The sequence below is a fragment of the Hyla sarda genome, chromosome 3, assembly GCF_029499605.1.
Source record: "Hyla sarda isolate aHylSar1 chromosome 3, aHylSar1.hap1, whole genome shotgun sequence".
NCBI classification, from domain to species: Eukaryota; Metazoa; Chordata; class Amphibia; order Anura; family Hylidae; genus Hyla; species Hyla sarda.
Window position 1 is genome coordinate 156400934 of NC_079191.1, and position 12396 is coordinate 156413329.

Genomic DNA, 12396 nt, shown 5'->3' on the forward strand with positions numbered 1-12396 from the left:
ACACAGTTAGGTGATACATGACATATACACACATATACACACATACACAAACACACACACACTTACTTTTAGGCAGGATTTGACAGCTCCAGGGGATTCCACATCTGCAGACTCCTTACTTCACCTCTGCTCCTAGCTCCACTGTGCAGCCTGCAGCCCTCCCCTCCTCCTATTCCCCGACTGCCGACCTGTATACAGCAGGAGGCCGGGGATCTTACTGAGGGATGGGGGAGGGGTCCGGGAGAGAGGAGAGGGGCCCAGATCTTCCTGCCTGTACGTGTGGGGAAGTGCTGAGCCCCAGTGCAGAGACCAGGGAGGGCAGAGGGATGTTACAAGCCTCACGATCAGTGGAGCATAAGGGGAAAGTGACAGCCGGCAGCCACAGCCCCTGTATATAGCAAACCTGTTCCGGGCCTGTACTGCCCTGATGGCGGCCCCTACGCTACCCTGACGTCACGTGGGGCACGCAGGTCACGCAACCAAGTCACCACCAGGGCCGTAGGTAAGCCTGTGGGCCGGTCTGGGACATCGCAGGGCCAGCCTTCTTTCACTGTTAATATTGTTGTTGCAGGCTGCCGGGCCTATTTTAACGTAGGGGCCTGGAGCTGCCGCTCCATCCGCCCTGCCTGTATCCTAGTATTATTGCTAATATTGGTCTCAGTAAACTGAATTTTGTCAGTAACAGTATGATGGTAATATGCATGGTGATAATATTCCTCCACATATACTGATATTATTGGTCTTAGTATACCAGATTTGGTCAGTATTAGTATGGTGGCAATATGTATGTTCATATTTGCTTCTTGTTATCTTTTCGAGGTACTATCTCAAGAATAGAACTTTTTCTTAGCTAAGTTAACTCTGGATTTTTTTTTTTTTTACTTAAAAAGTAAGACTTTTTTATTTTTTATTTTTAATCTCTGAGATCCAAGCATGTACAGGCTCCTTGATATTGATAAGAGAGTGGTCACAGCATGTACAGGCTACATGAGTATGTAAAGGTTGTGTGAGGTAGGAGTATGAGTTCAGCAATCGCACTCCTATCACTCTCAGGCAGTGTGTATATACACTAGTAGCGTAATTGCTGCAACCACACTGTACGGTTTCCCGCTGGTATTAGTGAAAATATTGAAGGAGAAGGCTGGGTGTTCCAGGGCGTGGTTAGGAGACAGTCCTGAGACAAGAAGAGATGTCTAACAGCAATTTATTCCCCTCTCCTCATTAAGAACTCATGCACAATAGGCCGAATCGAGCATGTGTGTGAATGGGGGAATTGGGAGGGGGATAGCTGTTGGCCAAACAAACTGTCAGGCTTTGTTCCTTCATTTGACCTGCCTGTAATAGATTCTCGACCTTTCCTCAGCTAACTGACAGAAGAGTGAAGGAGGGTATGAGACATAGGGCAGTGACAGAAGTTTGTACTGCATGTTTTGCCATAACATTAAACTTCTGACAGGTAAATAACATTTATTAACTCATTACTATTGCACCTGACAACAGGTAGAATATATTAGAAAGCAAATGAACAGTCTGTTTTTGAAGTTGTATTAGAAGCAGAAAAAATTGGTAAGTTTAAAGAACTGAGGATCCAATAGTAATAGTTTGATGACAGCAAATCCAAAACGAGATTTGTTTTAAGAATGCAATGGTCCAACTGAAATATATACATTATAAGTAAACTTTAATTGAACATGTTTATCAAGAGTAGACACTTTTTAAAAGTGTAAAGCTAATGTGTAAACATTTAAATAGGTTCATAAATGCATTTACAATTGCAAGAAAAAGTAAGCAAGTCCTTTGGAATTCCTTGGATTCCTGCATTGATTACTGATAAAAAATTGTTTTTTAGTTAGGTCACAATTATTGGCAAATGCAATCTAAAGTTTTTATTGAGTATCTTTTGATGAGTAAAACATCCACAATAGAAGGAGAAAAAGTAAGTGAGCCCTTTGGAATTTCCTGGATTTCTGCATTGATTACTCATAAAATCTGATTGTTATTTAGGTCACAATTATTGGCAAATACAATCTAACTGATAACACATAAACAGCTGCCATGTATTTATGGAGTATCCATTAATTAGTAAAACATCCATAGTACAAGAAGAAATGTATTAACCTTTAGAGTCATTTGGCAGTAATCCCCTTCGCCAAAAGTTCCCTATAGGTGCAAATATGATTTGGACCAGTCCCACTGCAAATAAGTTTCAATTTAAGAATATTCCTGGGAGGCCTTGCCTGCATTACAGCATTTTCATAGGGTTAAAGGGGTACTTCACTAGAAAACATTATTATTATTTTTTTTTAAATCAACTGGTGCCAGAGAGTTAAACAGATTTGTAAATTAAATTTGTCATTTGTAAATTAAAATCTTAATCCTTCCAGTACTTATCAGCTTCTGTATGATGCACAGGAAGTTCTTTTCTTTTTGAATTTCCTTTCTGTCTGACCACAGTGCTCTCTGCTGATACCTCTGTCCATGTCAGGAACTTTCCAGAGCAGGATAGGTTTGCTATGGAGATTTGCACCTACTCTGGACAGTTCCTAAAATGGACAGAGGTGTCAGCAGAGAGCACTGTGGTCAGACAGAAATGAAATTAAAAAAGAAAATAACTTCCTGTGGATCATACAGCATCTGATAGATCTGAAGTATTGGAAGAATATATGTATAATTAATTTTGCAATTAATTAAATAAATACCAGTCCTCAAAGGTGCGTATATGAACAAAGGGATAAGAGAGTGGATCCAGTTGAAATATTAATGGTAATTTATTCACATATAAAAAAAAATAATAAAATAGAATAAAGTCAATTATAAGTAAAATCACATAAAAGTCTCCTAACACCCTAGTAGGGCACGTGCATCGGGCGAAGGAGCTTAGAATAATGTGGTACAATGGCGAATTTTTTTTATAATAAATGTATCAATACAGATATGTATATCAACTGAATATTGTATCAGTCCAGAGATGTATAGCAACTATAATATTGTAGATACAATAGTAGCAGCTGGATTGTTAGAAGCGCTATTTGCTGGAAAAGCTCATTGGTAGCGCAGTGCAAAGTTCATCAATGAAATATAAAACAGTTTCGCAGTAATATCAATAGAATTGTATGATCATTGATAGTAGAGGCATGACACAGGATTTGGTGCACGGCACCACTCACCGACTGTGTGGGTGATGAAGATGTATGAAATCCGAGCTGGCACAGAGGCGTACGGCACTAGGGATAGTGCCCGTCTGGTGGATGAAGTCTCAGTAGTCTGCGGCTTGCACGGGATGGCATCTGGCCTGGAGCAAAGCTAGTTGCCATAGCTAGTATGGTAGAGACAGCAGTAAGTTCTGTAGTGGTACGGGAGTGGAAGCCGGCATCAGTGTGTCAGTGATGCGCTAGGTCCATGCAAATGAGAGTGGCCCCAAAACAAGGGGCATCAGCTGTTGCAAATGTGGAATCCAAGCTAGTGATTGGTATACAAGTTGGTATAAAGTCTGAGGGTGGCAAAGGTATATAAATAAATGCTAGACGCGTTTCAAGGCCGCTGGCTTTTTCTTCAGTAGCGGTATAATATTATTTCAATGCAAATGGTGTACTACATATAGTCCCAATCTGATTATGTATTGGGTGGTAAGAGAAATGTGGAATGGTACATAATAGTAGCAATAATGATGGATCCATGGATGGAGAAAAAAGTATAGAAAGAGAGAAAAGAATAGGATAGAATGAAGAGAGAAATATGAGAAATGCTAGGAGTGCAGAAGATTTAACAAAAATATGAAATGAATAAAATATGTTATAGCTATAAAGGAACAGATAAATATATAGTTGTAACTCCAACTTCACAGAGGTTGGATACCTATATACGGCTGAGATAAATTCAATAGTGTAAAATTAGAAAATATGGAATATACCATGAGCGCAGAGATTAATAAAAATATGAAAATTTACAAAAAATATGTTGAAGAAATAATGAGAAATATAATATGCTTGTAACTAAAACTTCGCAGAATCATTTAGTTGTCCAACCTCTGAAGTTTTAGTTACAAGCATATTATATTTCTCATTATTTCTTCAACATATTTTTTGTAAATTTTCATATTTTTACTAATCTCTGCGCTCATGATATATTCCATATTTTCTAATTTTACACTATTGAATTTATCTCAGCCATATATAGATATCCAACCTCTGTGAAGTTGGAGTTACAACTATATATTTATCTGTTCCTTTATATCTATAACATATTTTATTCATTTCATATTTTTGTAAATTTTCTGCACTCATAGCATTTCTCATATTTCTCTCTTCATTCTATCCTATTCTTTTCTCTCTTTCTATCCGTTTTTCTCCATCCATGGATCCATCATTATTGCTACTATTATGTACCTTTCCATTGTTCCCTTCCACATTTCTCTTACCACCCAATACATCATCAGATTGGGACTATATGTAGTACACCATTTGCATTCATATAATATTATACCGCTACTGAAGAAAAAGCCCACGGCCTTGAAATGCGTCTAGCATTTATTTATATACCTTTGCCACCCTCAGACTTTATACCAACTTGTATACCAATCACCAGCTTGGATTCCACATTTGCAACAGCTGGATGCCCCATGTTTTGGGACCACTCTCATTTGCATGCATCTAGCGCATCACTGACACGCGGATGCCGGCTTCCACTTCCGTACCACTACAGAACTTACTGCTGTCTCAACCATACTAGCTATGGCAACTACCTTTTCTCCAGGCCGGACACCATCCCGTGCCAGCCGCAGACTACTGAGACTTCATCTCGCAGACGGGCACTATCCCTAGTGCCGGACGCCTCTGTGCCAGCCCGGATTTCCGAAGTAGGGTATCATTTTAACCGCATGGACCAACAGAATAAAGATAAGGTGTCATTTTTATCGAAAAATGCACTGCGTAAAAACGGAAGCCCCCAAAAGTTACAAAATGAAATTTTTTCTTCAATTTTGTAGCACAATTAATTTTTTTCCGTTTTGCCGTGGATTAGTTCAGCTTTCAGGTGCTCCATTGGGATGGGAAAGGTGGATACAGTCCTAGGAGAGAGTCTCGTGCTCACCGGAGCACCTGAAAGCTGAACTAATTTATGCAGGCTAAATTCAGTCAGCCGCGAGGTTCGGGACTAATAAAATCACTGTAACTTCGCTCATTTCTAGAACTGTTTTATATTTCATTGCTGGACTTTCCACTGAACTTTTCCAGCAAATAGCGCATTTAACAATCCAGCTGCTACTATGGTATCCACAATATTATAGTTGCTATACATCTCTGGACTGATACAATATTCAGTTAATATACATATCTGTATCGATACATTTATTATTAAAAAAAAAATTGACATTGTACCACATTATTCTAAGCTCCTTCGCCCGATGCACGGGCCCTGCGTTAAGGGCGTTAAGAGACTTTTATGTGACTTTACTTATAATTTACTTTATTATATTTTATTATATTTTTTATATGTGAATAAATCACCATATCCCTTTGTTCGTATATGCACCTTTGAGGACTGGTATTTATTTAATTAATTGCAAATGGCCTTTTTAGGGTGAAGGCATCACCAGTAACCTTGGGTACATATTTTCCCTAGTCCAAGTGAGCTGCACACCTATTCTAGATTCCAATATTAGAAGAAATAATTGAAATAATTTACAAATCTGTTTAACTTTCTGGCACAAGTTGATTAAAAAAAAATAAAGTTTTCCAGTGGAGTACCCCTTTACGGTCAGGCTCTGACTTGCAAATTTGTCATTTCAGAACACAAATCTTTTTTTAGGCTTTGTTCATACACATTGTAAAATCGAAACAAAAAAAACTGCCATGAAATAGGTATAAAAATGTCCTTTTTTAATCTTATAAGGTGTTATTTTAACCTGTTAAGGACGTAGGGCGTACCTGTACACCATGACCCCGCATCACACCGGTTCGGTCCCGGCTGCTAATGATAGCCGGGACCCTGGGCTAATAGCGCGCGACACCGATCGTTGTGCCGCACGCTATTAACCCTTCAGATGCGGCCCTGTCTGAAAGTGAAAGTAAATGCTTCCTGACAGCTCAGTCGGGCTGATCGGGACATCGCGATAAAATTGCAATGTCCCGATCAGCTAGGACGCGAGCAGAAACCCCTTTACCTTGCTCCGTCGCATCCGATCGGCGTTTGATTGCTCCAAGTCTGAGCTACAGGCTTGAGCAATTGAGCCTCTATCTCGCTGATCCATGCAAAGCTATGGCTTTGCAGGGATCAGAGTAAAAGATCAGTGTGTGCAGTGTTATAGGTCCCTATGGGAGCTAAAAAAAGTTAACAAAGGTCATTTAACCCCTTCCCTAATAAAAGTTTGAATAACCCCCTTTTCCCATAAAAAAAAAAAACCTGTGTAAATAAATATAAAAATAAACATATGAGGTATTGCCGCGTGCGTAAATGTCCGAACTATAAAAATATATCATTAAGTAAACCGCACGGGCAATTGCGTATGCGCAAACAAATTCCAAAGTCCAACATAGCTTATTTTTGGTCACTTTTTATATCATGAAAAAATTAATAAAAAGCGATCAATAAGTCAGATCAATACAAAAATGGTACCGATACAAACTTCAGTACATGGCGCAAAAAATTAGCCCTCATACTGGCCCGTACGCGGAAAAATAAAAAAGTTATAGGGGTTAGAAGATGAGAATTTTTTACATTTAAATTTTCCTGCATGTAGTTATGATTTTTTTCCGAAGTACGACAAAATCCAACCTATATAAGTAGGGTATCATTTTAACCGCATGGACCAACAGAATAAAGATAAGGTGTCATTTTTACTGAAAAATGCACTGCGTGGAAACGGAAGCCCCCAAAAGTTACAAAATGACATTTTTTTCTTCAATTTTGTAGCACAAGTAATTTTTTTTCCGTTTTGCCGTGGATTCTTTGGTAAAATTACTAATGTCACTGCAAAGTAGAATTGGTGGCGCAAAAAATAAGCCATAATATGGAATTTTATGTGCAAAATTGAAAGCGTTATGATTTTTAGAAGGGGATGAGGAAAAAATGAAAATGCAAAAACGGAAAAACCCTGCGTCCTTAAGGGGTTAAAGTCTATGGAAAAGTGGCTGTCAATTTACACATTGGTAATAAAAATGTCCGTTACAATAACACAGGCCTAGATTTACCAATCTGCCTGAGGACAGAACTGTCTGGTTTCCCTTAGCAACCAATCACAAGTCACGTTTTATATCTTAACTAGCTGAGTACCCGGCATTGCCCGGTTTTTCCTTCCTCACTCTTGTTGGGGAGGAAAATAAACAGAGGAGGAAGCTTTTGACTTCATATCCCATCCTCATATATTGTTGTCATATCCCAACCCCATATCCCATCCTTATATGCCGACCTCCTATGCCGACCTCCTATCCCGACCTCCTATCCCGACCTCCTATCCTGTCCTCCTATCCCATCCTCCTATCCCGTCCTCCTATCCCGTCCTCCTATCCCATCCTCCTATCCCGACCTCCTATCCCGTACTCCTATCCCATACTCCTATCTCGACCTCCTATCACGACCTCCTATCCCGTCCTCCTATCCCATCCTCCTATCCCATCCTCCTATCTTGACCTCCTATCACGACCTCCTATCTCGACCTCCTATCCCGACCCGTAATATGTGTACCAGGTATTGAAATATCTCTAGCTGTACGGAAGTTATGTGGGAACATACATTTCCCATTGTTTTGCATGGGACTTTAAACAAAAACCCTGACCCTCACAAATGGGGGTAGTTAAGGGTTAAATTAACTATCCTATATTTTAAGTGGACAAATGAGTAACATGTGACCAAGTATTATCAAAATATCTCTAGCCATTTGGAAGTTATGCTGTAACATGTATTTCCCATTGACTTGTATGGGACTTTAAACATAAACTCCGCCCCTGGCAAATGGGGGTGAGTAGGGGTTAAATCACCTATCCTATGTTTGTTGTAGACATATAAGTAACATGTGTGCCAAGTTTCATGTTAATATCTTTAGCCGTTTGAAAGTTTTTGTGGAACATACATACACACACACACACACACATACATATATAAATACACACACACACACACACGTTGAGTTTTATATATATAGATGAGCTCTGATAAAATTGAAGTTGAGCAGTGACCGGTTGCTCTAGTAAAGCAAGATGGAAATCGCGTTATTTTGGTAAACACATTGTTGACTTTAATTAAAGTTAAAGTACATCTTTAATTGATTTACTTGTGTGCTTTGGGTAATTGTTTGCTGCATCACATAATTTAGAAGCTGTTTCCAGACTCTGCAACTCTAAAATACATGTTCTGAAGTCCGCTGAAAGTAGTTTGCATCAAGGCATGGTTCACACTAAAATAGTAAGATTTTACTGCAATTCACCAGGGTGAACTCCTGCACTCAATCAGATGACCAGGTGCAGTCACACAACTCAGACCCTCTCTCTCCAAAGCCAGAGGATTCCAGGGAAATGTAGGCAGCGTTAAAGGGGTTCTCCCCCATAAGGTGATTTTAGTACGTACCTGGCAGGCAGTAATGGACATGCTTAGGAAGGATCTGCGCTTGTCTTGGGGCTAAATGGCTATGTCATGAGATTACCAGAACACAGTGGATAGCTTTTTGTGAACTAGTATTTGCTTGACTTTTCTTTTTTGACTACAAATCCCACAATTCCATTTTCCTCCCTTCCACACATCAGCCACCCCACCCATTGAAACATAAATGTTCAATCAGTGTGCCTACAGCTGTTGCATTAGTTACAGATTGATCCCTCTCCCACCAAGCGATCCCTCCACCCACTGAAGCAGACAGGCTCACTGTCATCAGCTGACTAGTGAGTCAGGTCTCGGCCGCATTGCAAGCTGGGAAAAATACGAGACAACAGTGATAAAAATAAATATTGGAGTGAAAATCACAGAAGAATTGTGAGAAATCCATCACACACAGGTACAGACACTATATTATGAATTACACTAACTTTACAGCCCCTGTAGCATAGTAAAATAAAAAAAATCCTGGAATACCCCTTTAATGAAGCATTTTAATGTGGAAATGCAAACCAGCATTGAGCCAAACTTATATATGCCGTATCAGTTTAAACAGTTAAGCACAAGGCATACACAAGCAACTCTAAAGATTCACTTACTTTTCCTCTTTGCACTATAGTTGTTTACTTAATGAGCTCAATACATTTGTATGTTATTAGTTTAATCTAAAGGGGTATTCCAGGATTTTTTTATTTTTTTATTTGACTATTCTACAGGGGCTGTAAAGTTAGTGTAGTTCATAATATAGTGTCTGTACCTGTGTTTGCTGGATGGTCTCGCAATTCTTATGTGATCTTTGCCCCAATGTTCATTTTTAAAGGGGTACTCTGCTGGAAAACTTTTTTTTTAACTCAACTGGTGCCAAAAAGTTAAACAGATTTGTAAATGACTTTTTAAAAATCTTAATCATTCCTGTACTTATCAGCTGCTATTTGCTCCACAGAGCTGGAGCAAATCCCCATAGCAAACCTATCCTTCTCTTGACAGTTCCTGAGAAAGACAGAGGTGTCAGCAGAGAGCACTGTGGTCAGACAGTAAAGAAACTCAAAAAGAAAAGAACTTCCTGTGGAGCATACAGCAGCTGATTAGTACTGGAAGGAAACAACAAAAAACGTGGTTTCAAATGGCTGGAGGTGCTCAACCCCAAATGCGGTTGTGCATTTATACTGGGGGAGCAGATCCTGCCCTTGTAGTCCGTTGCTAGGGGCGATCCCCAGTATAAAAATGCATACAATGGAGGATGCCTGCAGCAGACTACAAGTGCCACAATAGAATCCTACACCAGATAAACGGTGTGGATGTGTAACAATTAGAATACAATACAGGAATATGGGTGCACTACTGTGGTAGATGTATACAATGACATTGGCTATCCCTCAACACTGATGTTAAAATTGAGACATTCGCCAGTGTATCCTTATATGAAGGACACACCAGAGCCCGCACACCAACGCCAAGGTTTCTCAAGATGGTGCAAGACCTACGCTAATCCTACCTGTGCTTGATAAGCAAAACAGGGGCCAGTGGGCAATTACGGCAGCATTCGGTCGACTCACAACTTCCTCCCAGATACCCTCCAGTGTGACTGAGCACACATGCAATGGGAGGAGGGAGGCAAGCTGCAAGCCCCACCTGAGTTGGCTAATATGGGTGCCTGGCCTCACAGGTGCTACCTTAATGCTGCCTTGAAGATATTCAAGGCGCATTAATTTTCATTGTATGCATTTTTATGCTGGGGATCGCTCTTAGCAACGGACTACAAGGGAAGGATCTGCTCCCCCAGTATAAATGCACAACCGCATTTGGGGTTGAGCACCTCCAGCCATTTGAGACCACGTTTTTTGTTGTTTGTTTAAATTTTATACTTGGAGGTGTGTAAACTCCAAAATTAATGCGCCTTGAATATCTTCAAGGCAGCATTAAGGTAGCACCTGTGAGGCCAGGAACCCATATTAGCCAACTCAGGTGGGGCTTGCCTCCCTCCTCCCATTGCATGTGTGCTCAGTCACGCTGGAGGGTAGCTGGGAGGAAGTTGTGAGTCGACCGAATGCTGCCCACTGGCCCCTGTTTTGCTTATCAAGCACAGATAGGATTAGCGTAGGTCTCGCACCATCTTGAGAAACCTTGGCGTTGGTGTGCGGGCTCTGGTGTGTCCTTCATATAAGGATACACTGGCGAATGTCTCAATTTTAACATCAGTGTTGAGGGATAGCCAATGTCATTGTATACATCTACCACAGTAGTGCACCCATATTCCTGTATAGTACTGGAAGGATTAAGATTTTTAAATAGAAGTAATTTACAAATCTGTTTAACTTTCTGGCACCAGTTGATTTAAAGAAAAATGTTTTCCAGCAAAGTACCCCTTTAACACCATACAAAAGTACCGTCTCATGTTTTCCCAGGTTGCAGTGCGAGGCATTACACCACTAGTCAGGTGTTCAAAGAGAGCCTGTCTGCTTCTATGCGGTGGGAGGGGGGTCATTCTGCAGGGAATTGTAGTTTTGTAACAGGTGGAGGCACCCTGTTCAGAAAATGCTGGTCTATTGCATGAAAGAAGCAAAGCTGTGTTTCAATGGGTAGGTGGCTGATGTGTGGGAGGGAGAAAAGTAACCATACACTTACAAACAAGGGATCTTTGGACTTGTAGTTGCAGGGAGGGAACTCCAGCAGGAAATAGCCATTTTACAAAAAGAAGTCCACAGCGTTTTAGTGGACTCACAACACCAGCCATTTAGCTCCAAGACAACAAAGGACCCTACCTAAGCATGTCCATTACTGTCTAGCAGGTAAGTACTATAATCACCTCATTGTGGATAACCCCCTTATTTGTGTTTGTAAACCTATTTAAATGTTTACACTTCAGCTTTGTACTTAAAAAAGTCTACCTGTGATAAACATTTCAATAAACATCTAGCCCCTAATAACAAAAACAAGCAGTCTTGCCCCATGAGTTTAGAAAACACCTATTCTATAAAAATAAAAAAATAAAAAGTAATTTAAATACAAATAATTTTAAAATACTCCTTACCTGAAAAAAAATACTTTCAGCACACTGTCTCCAAAGAGCTTCTGACCTTGGCTTATTTTGGCAATACTTTTCATAAATCTGAAGATCTTCCTTCTACAAGGAACAATTAAATATGACTATTCTCATACAATATATCAATGAAATTAATTTTGTCAAAACTTTAGAGGAAGTTACAGCAAGCATCAAAAGCATCCATCAAAAAGCAATGCAGGCTGGAAGCTAGAGGTCTGAACAAGAGGTGCCAAGTTGTGACCTGATTTACAACTTTTATCAGGGCTCGACAAATCCCAGGTGCCTACGTTTTGTCAGCACTGCGCACGGCAGCCTACCTGCTTCGTCAGCACTGTACCCGCACTACCTGCTTCATTGCAGCAGTTGCTGTGTCCGACCCAGTGGACAACCAACAAGCTATTTTAGCATGCGCTCTGCTCACTCAACAGAAAGGGGTGTATAGACACGTCAGGCTAAGTAAAAGCTGCATCAGGTTCTATCTATTATTTGGAGTTGATACCATTTAATTAGGTATGGCGCGGATACTTGGTTTGTCCAGTGGACCGATTGCCCCTTAAAAAATGTAATCACAATGTGCTGATTGGTTGTCAGGACAGCCCATGGCCTGACAACCGATCCGCAGTGCAGGCTGTGGGTCAGAAATTAATAGAATGCAGTAATAGAATGCTGAAGTAAAAACAATAATAATAATTTAATATAAAAAAAAAATCCCTTCCACAATAAAACAGCAACGGCATGAATTCAAATGTCAAAACTGAAGATTTTTAGTT

General features: G+C 40.1%; 1 protein-coding gene across 4 annotated transcripts in view; it reads right to left on the reverse strand.

The window, feature by feature from the left end:
* MCF2L2 (MCF.2 cell line derived transforming sequence-like 2) overlaps window positions 1-12396 on the reverse strand; it is a 503791-nt gene that overhangs the window by 180148 nt on the left and 311247 nt on the right. For all 4 annotated transcript variants that reach the window (XM_056565304.1, XM_056565302.1, XM_056565303.1 and 1 more), the window contains exon 19: window positions 11615-11707. In XM_056565304.1, coding sequence (XP_056421279.1) covers window positions 11615-11707 — 93 coding nt within the window. The remainder of the gene's footprint in view (window positions 1-11614; window positions 11708-12396) is intronic.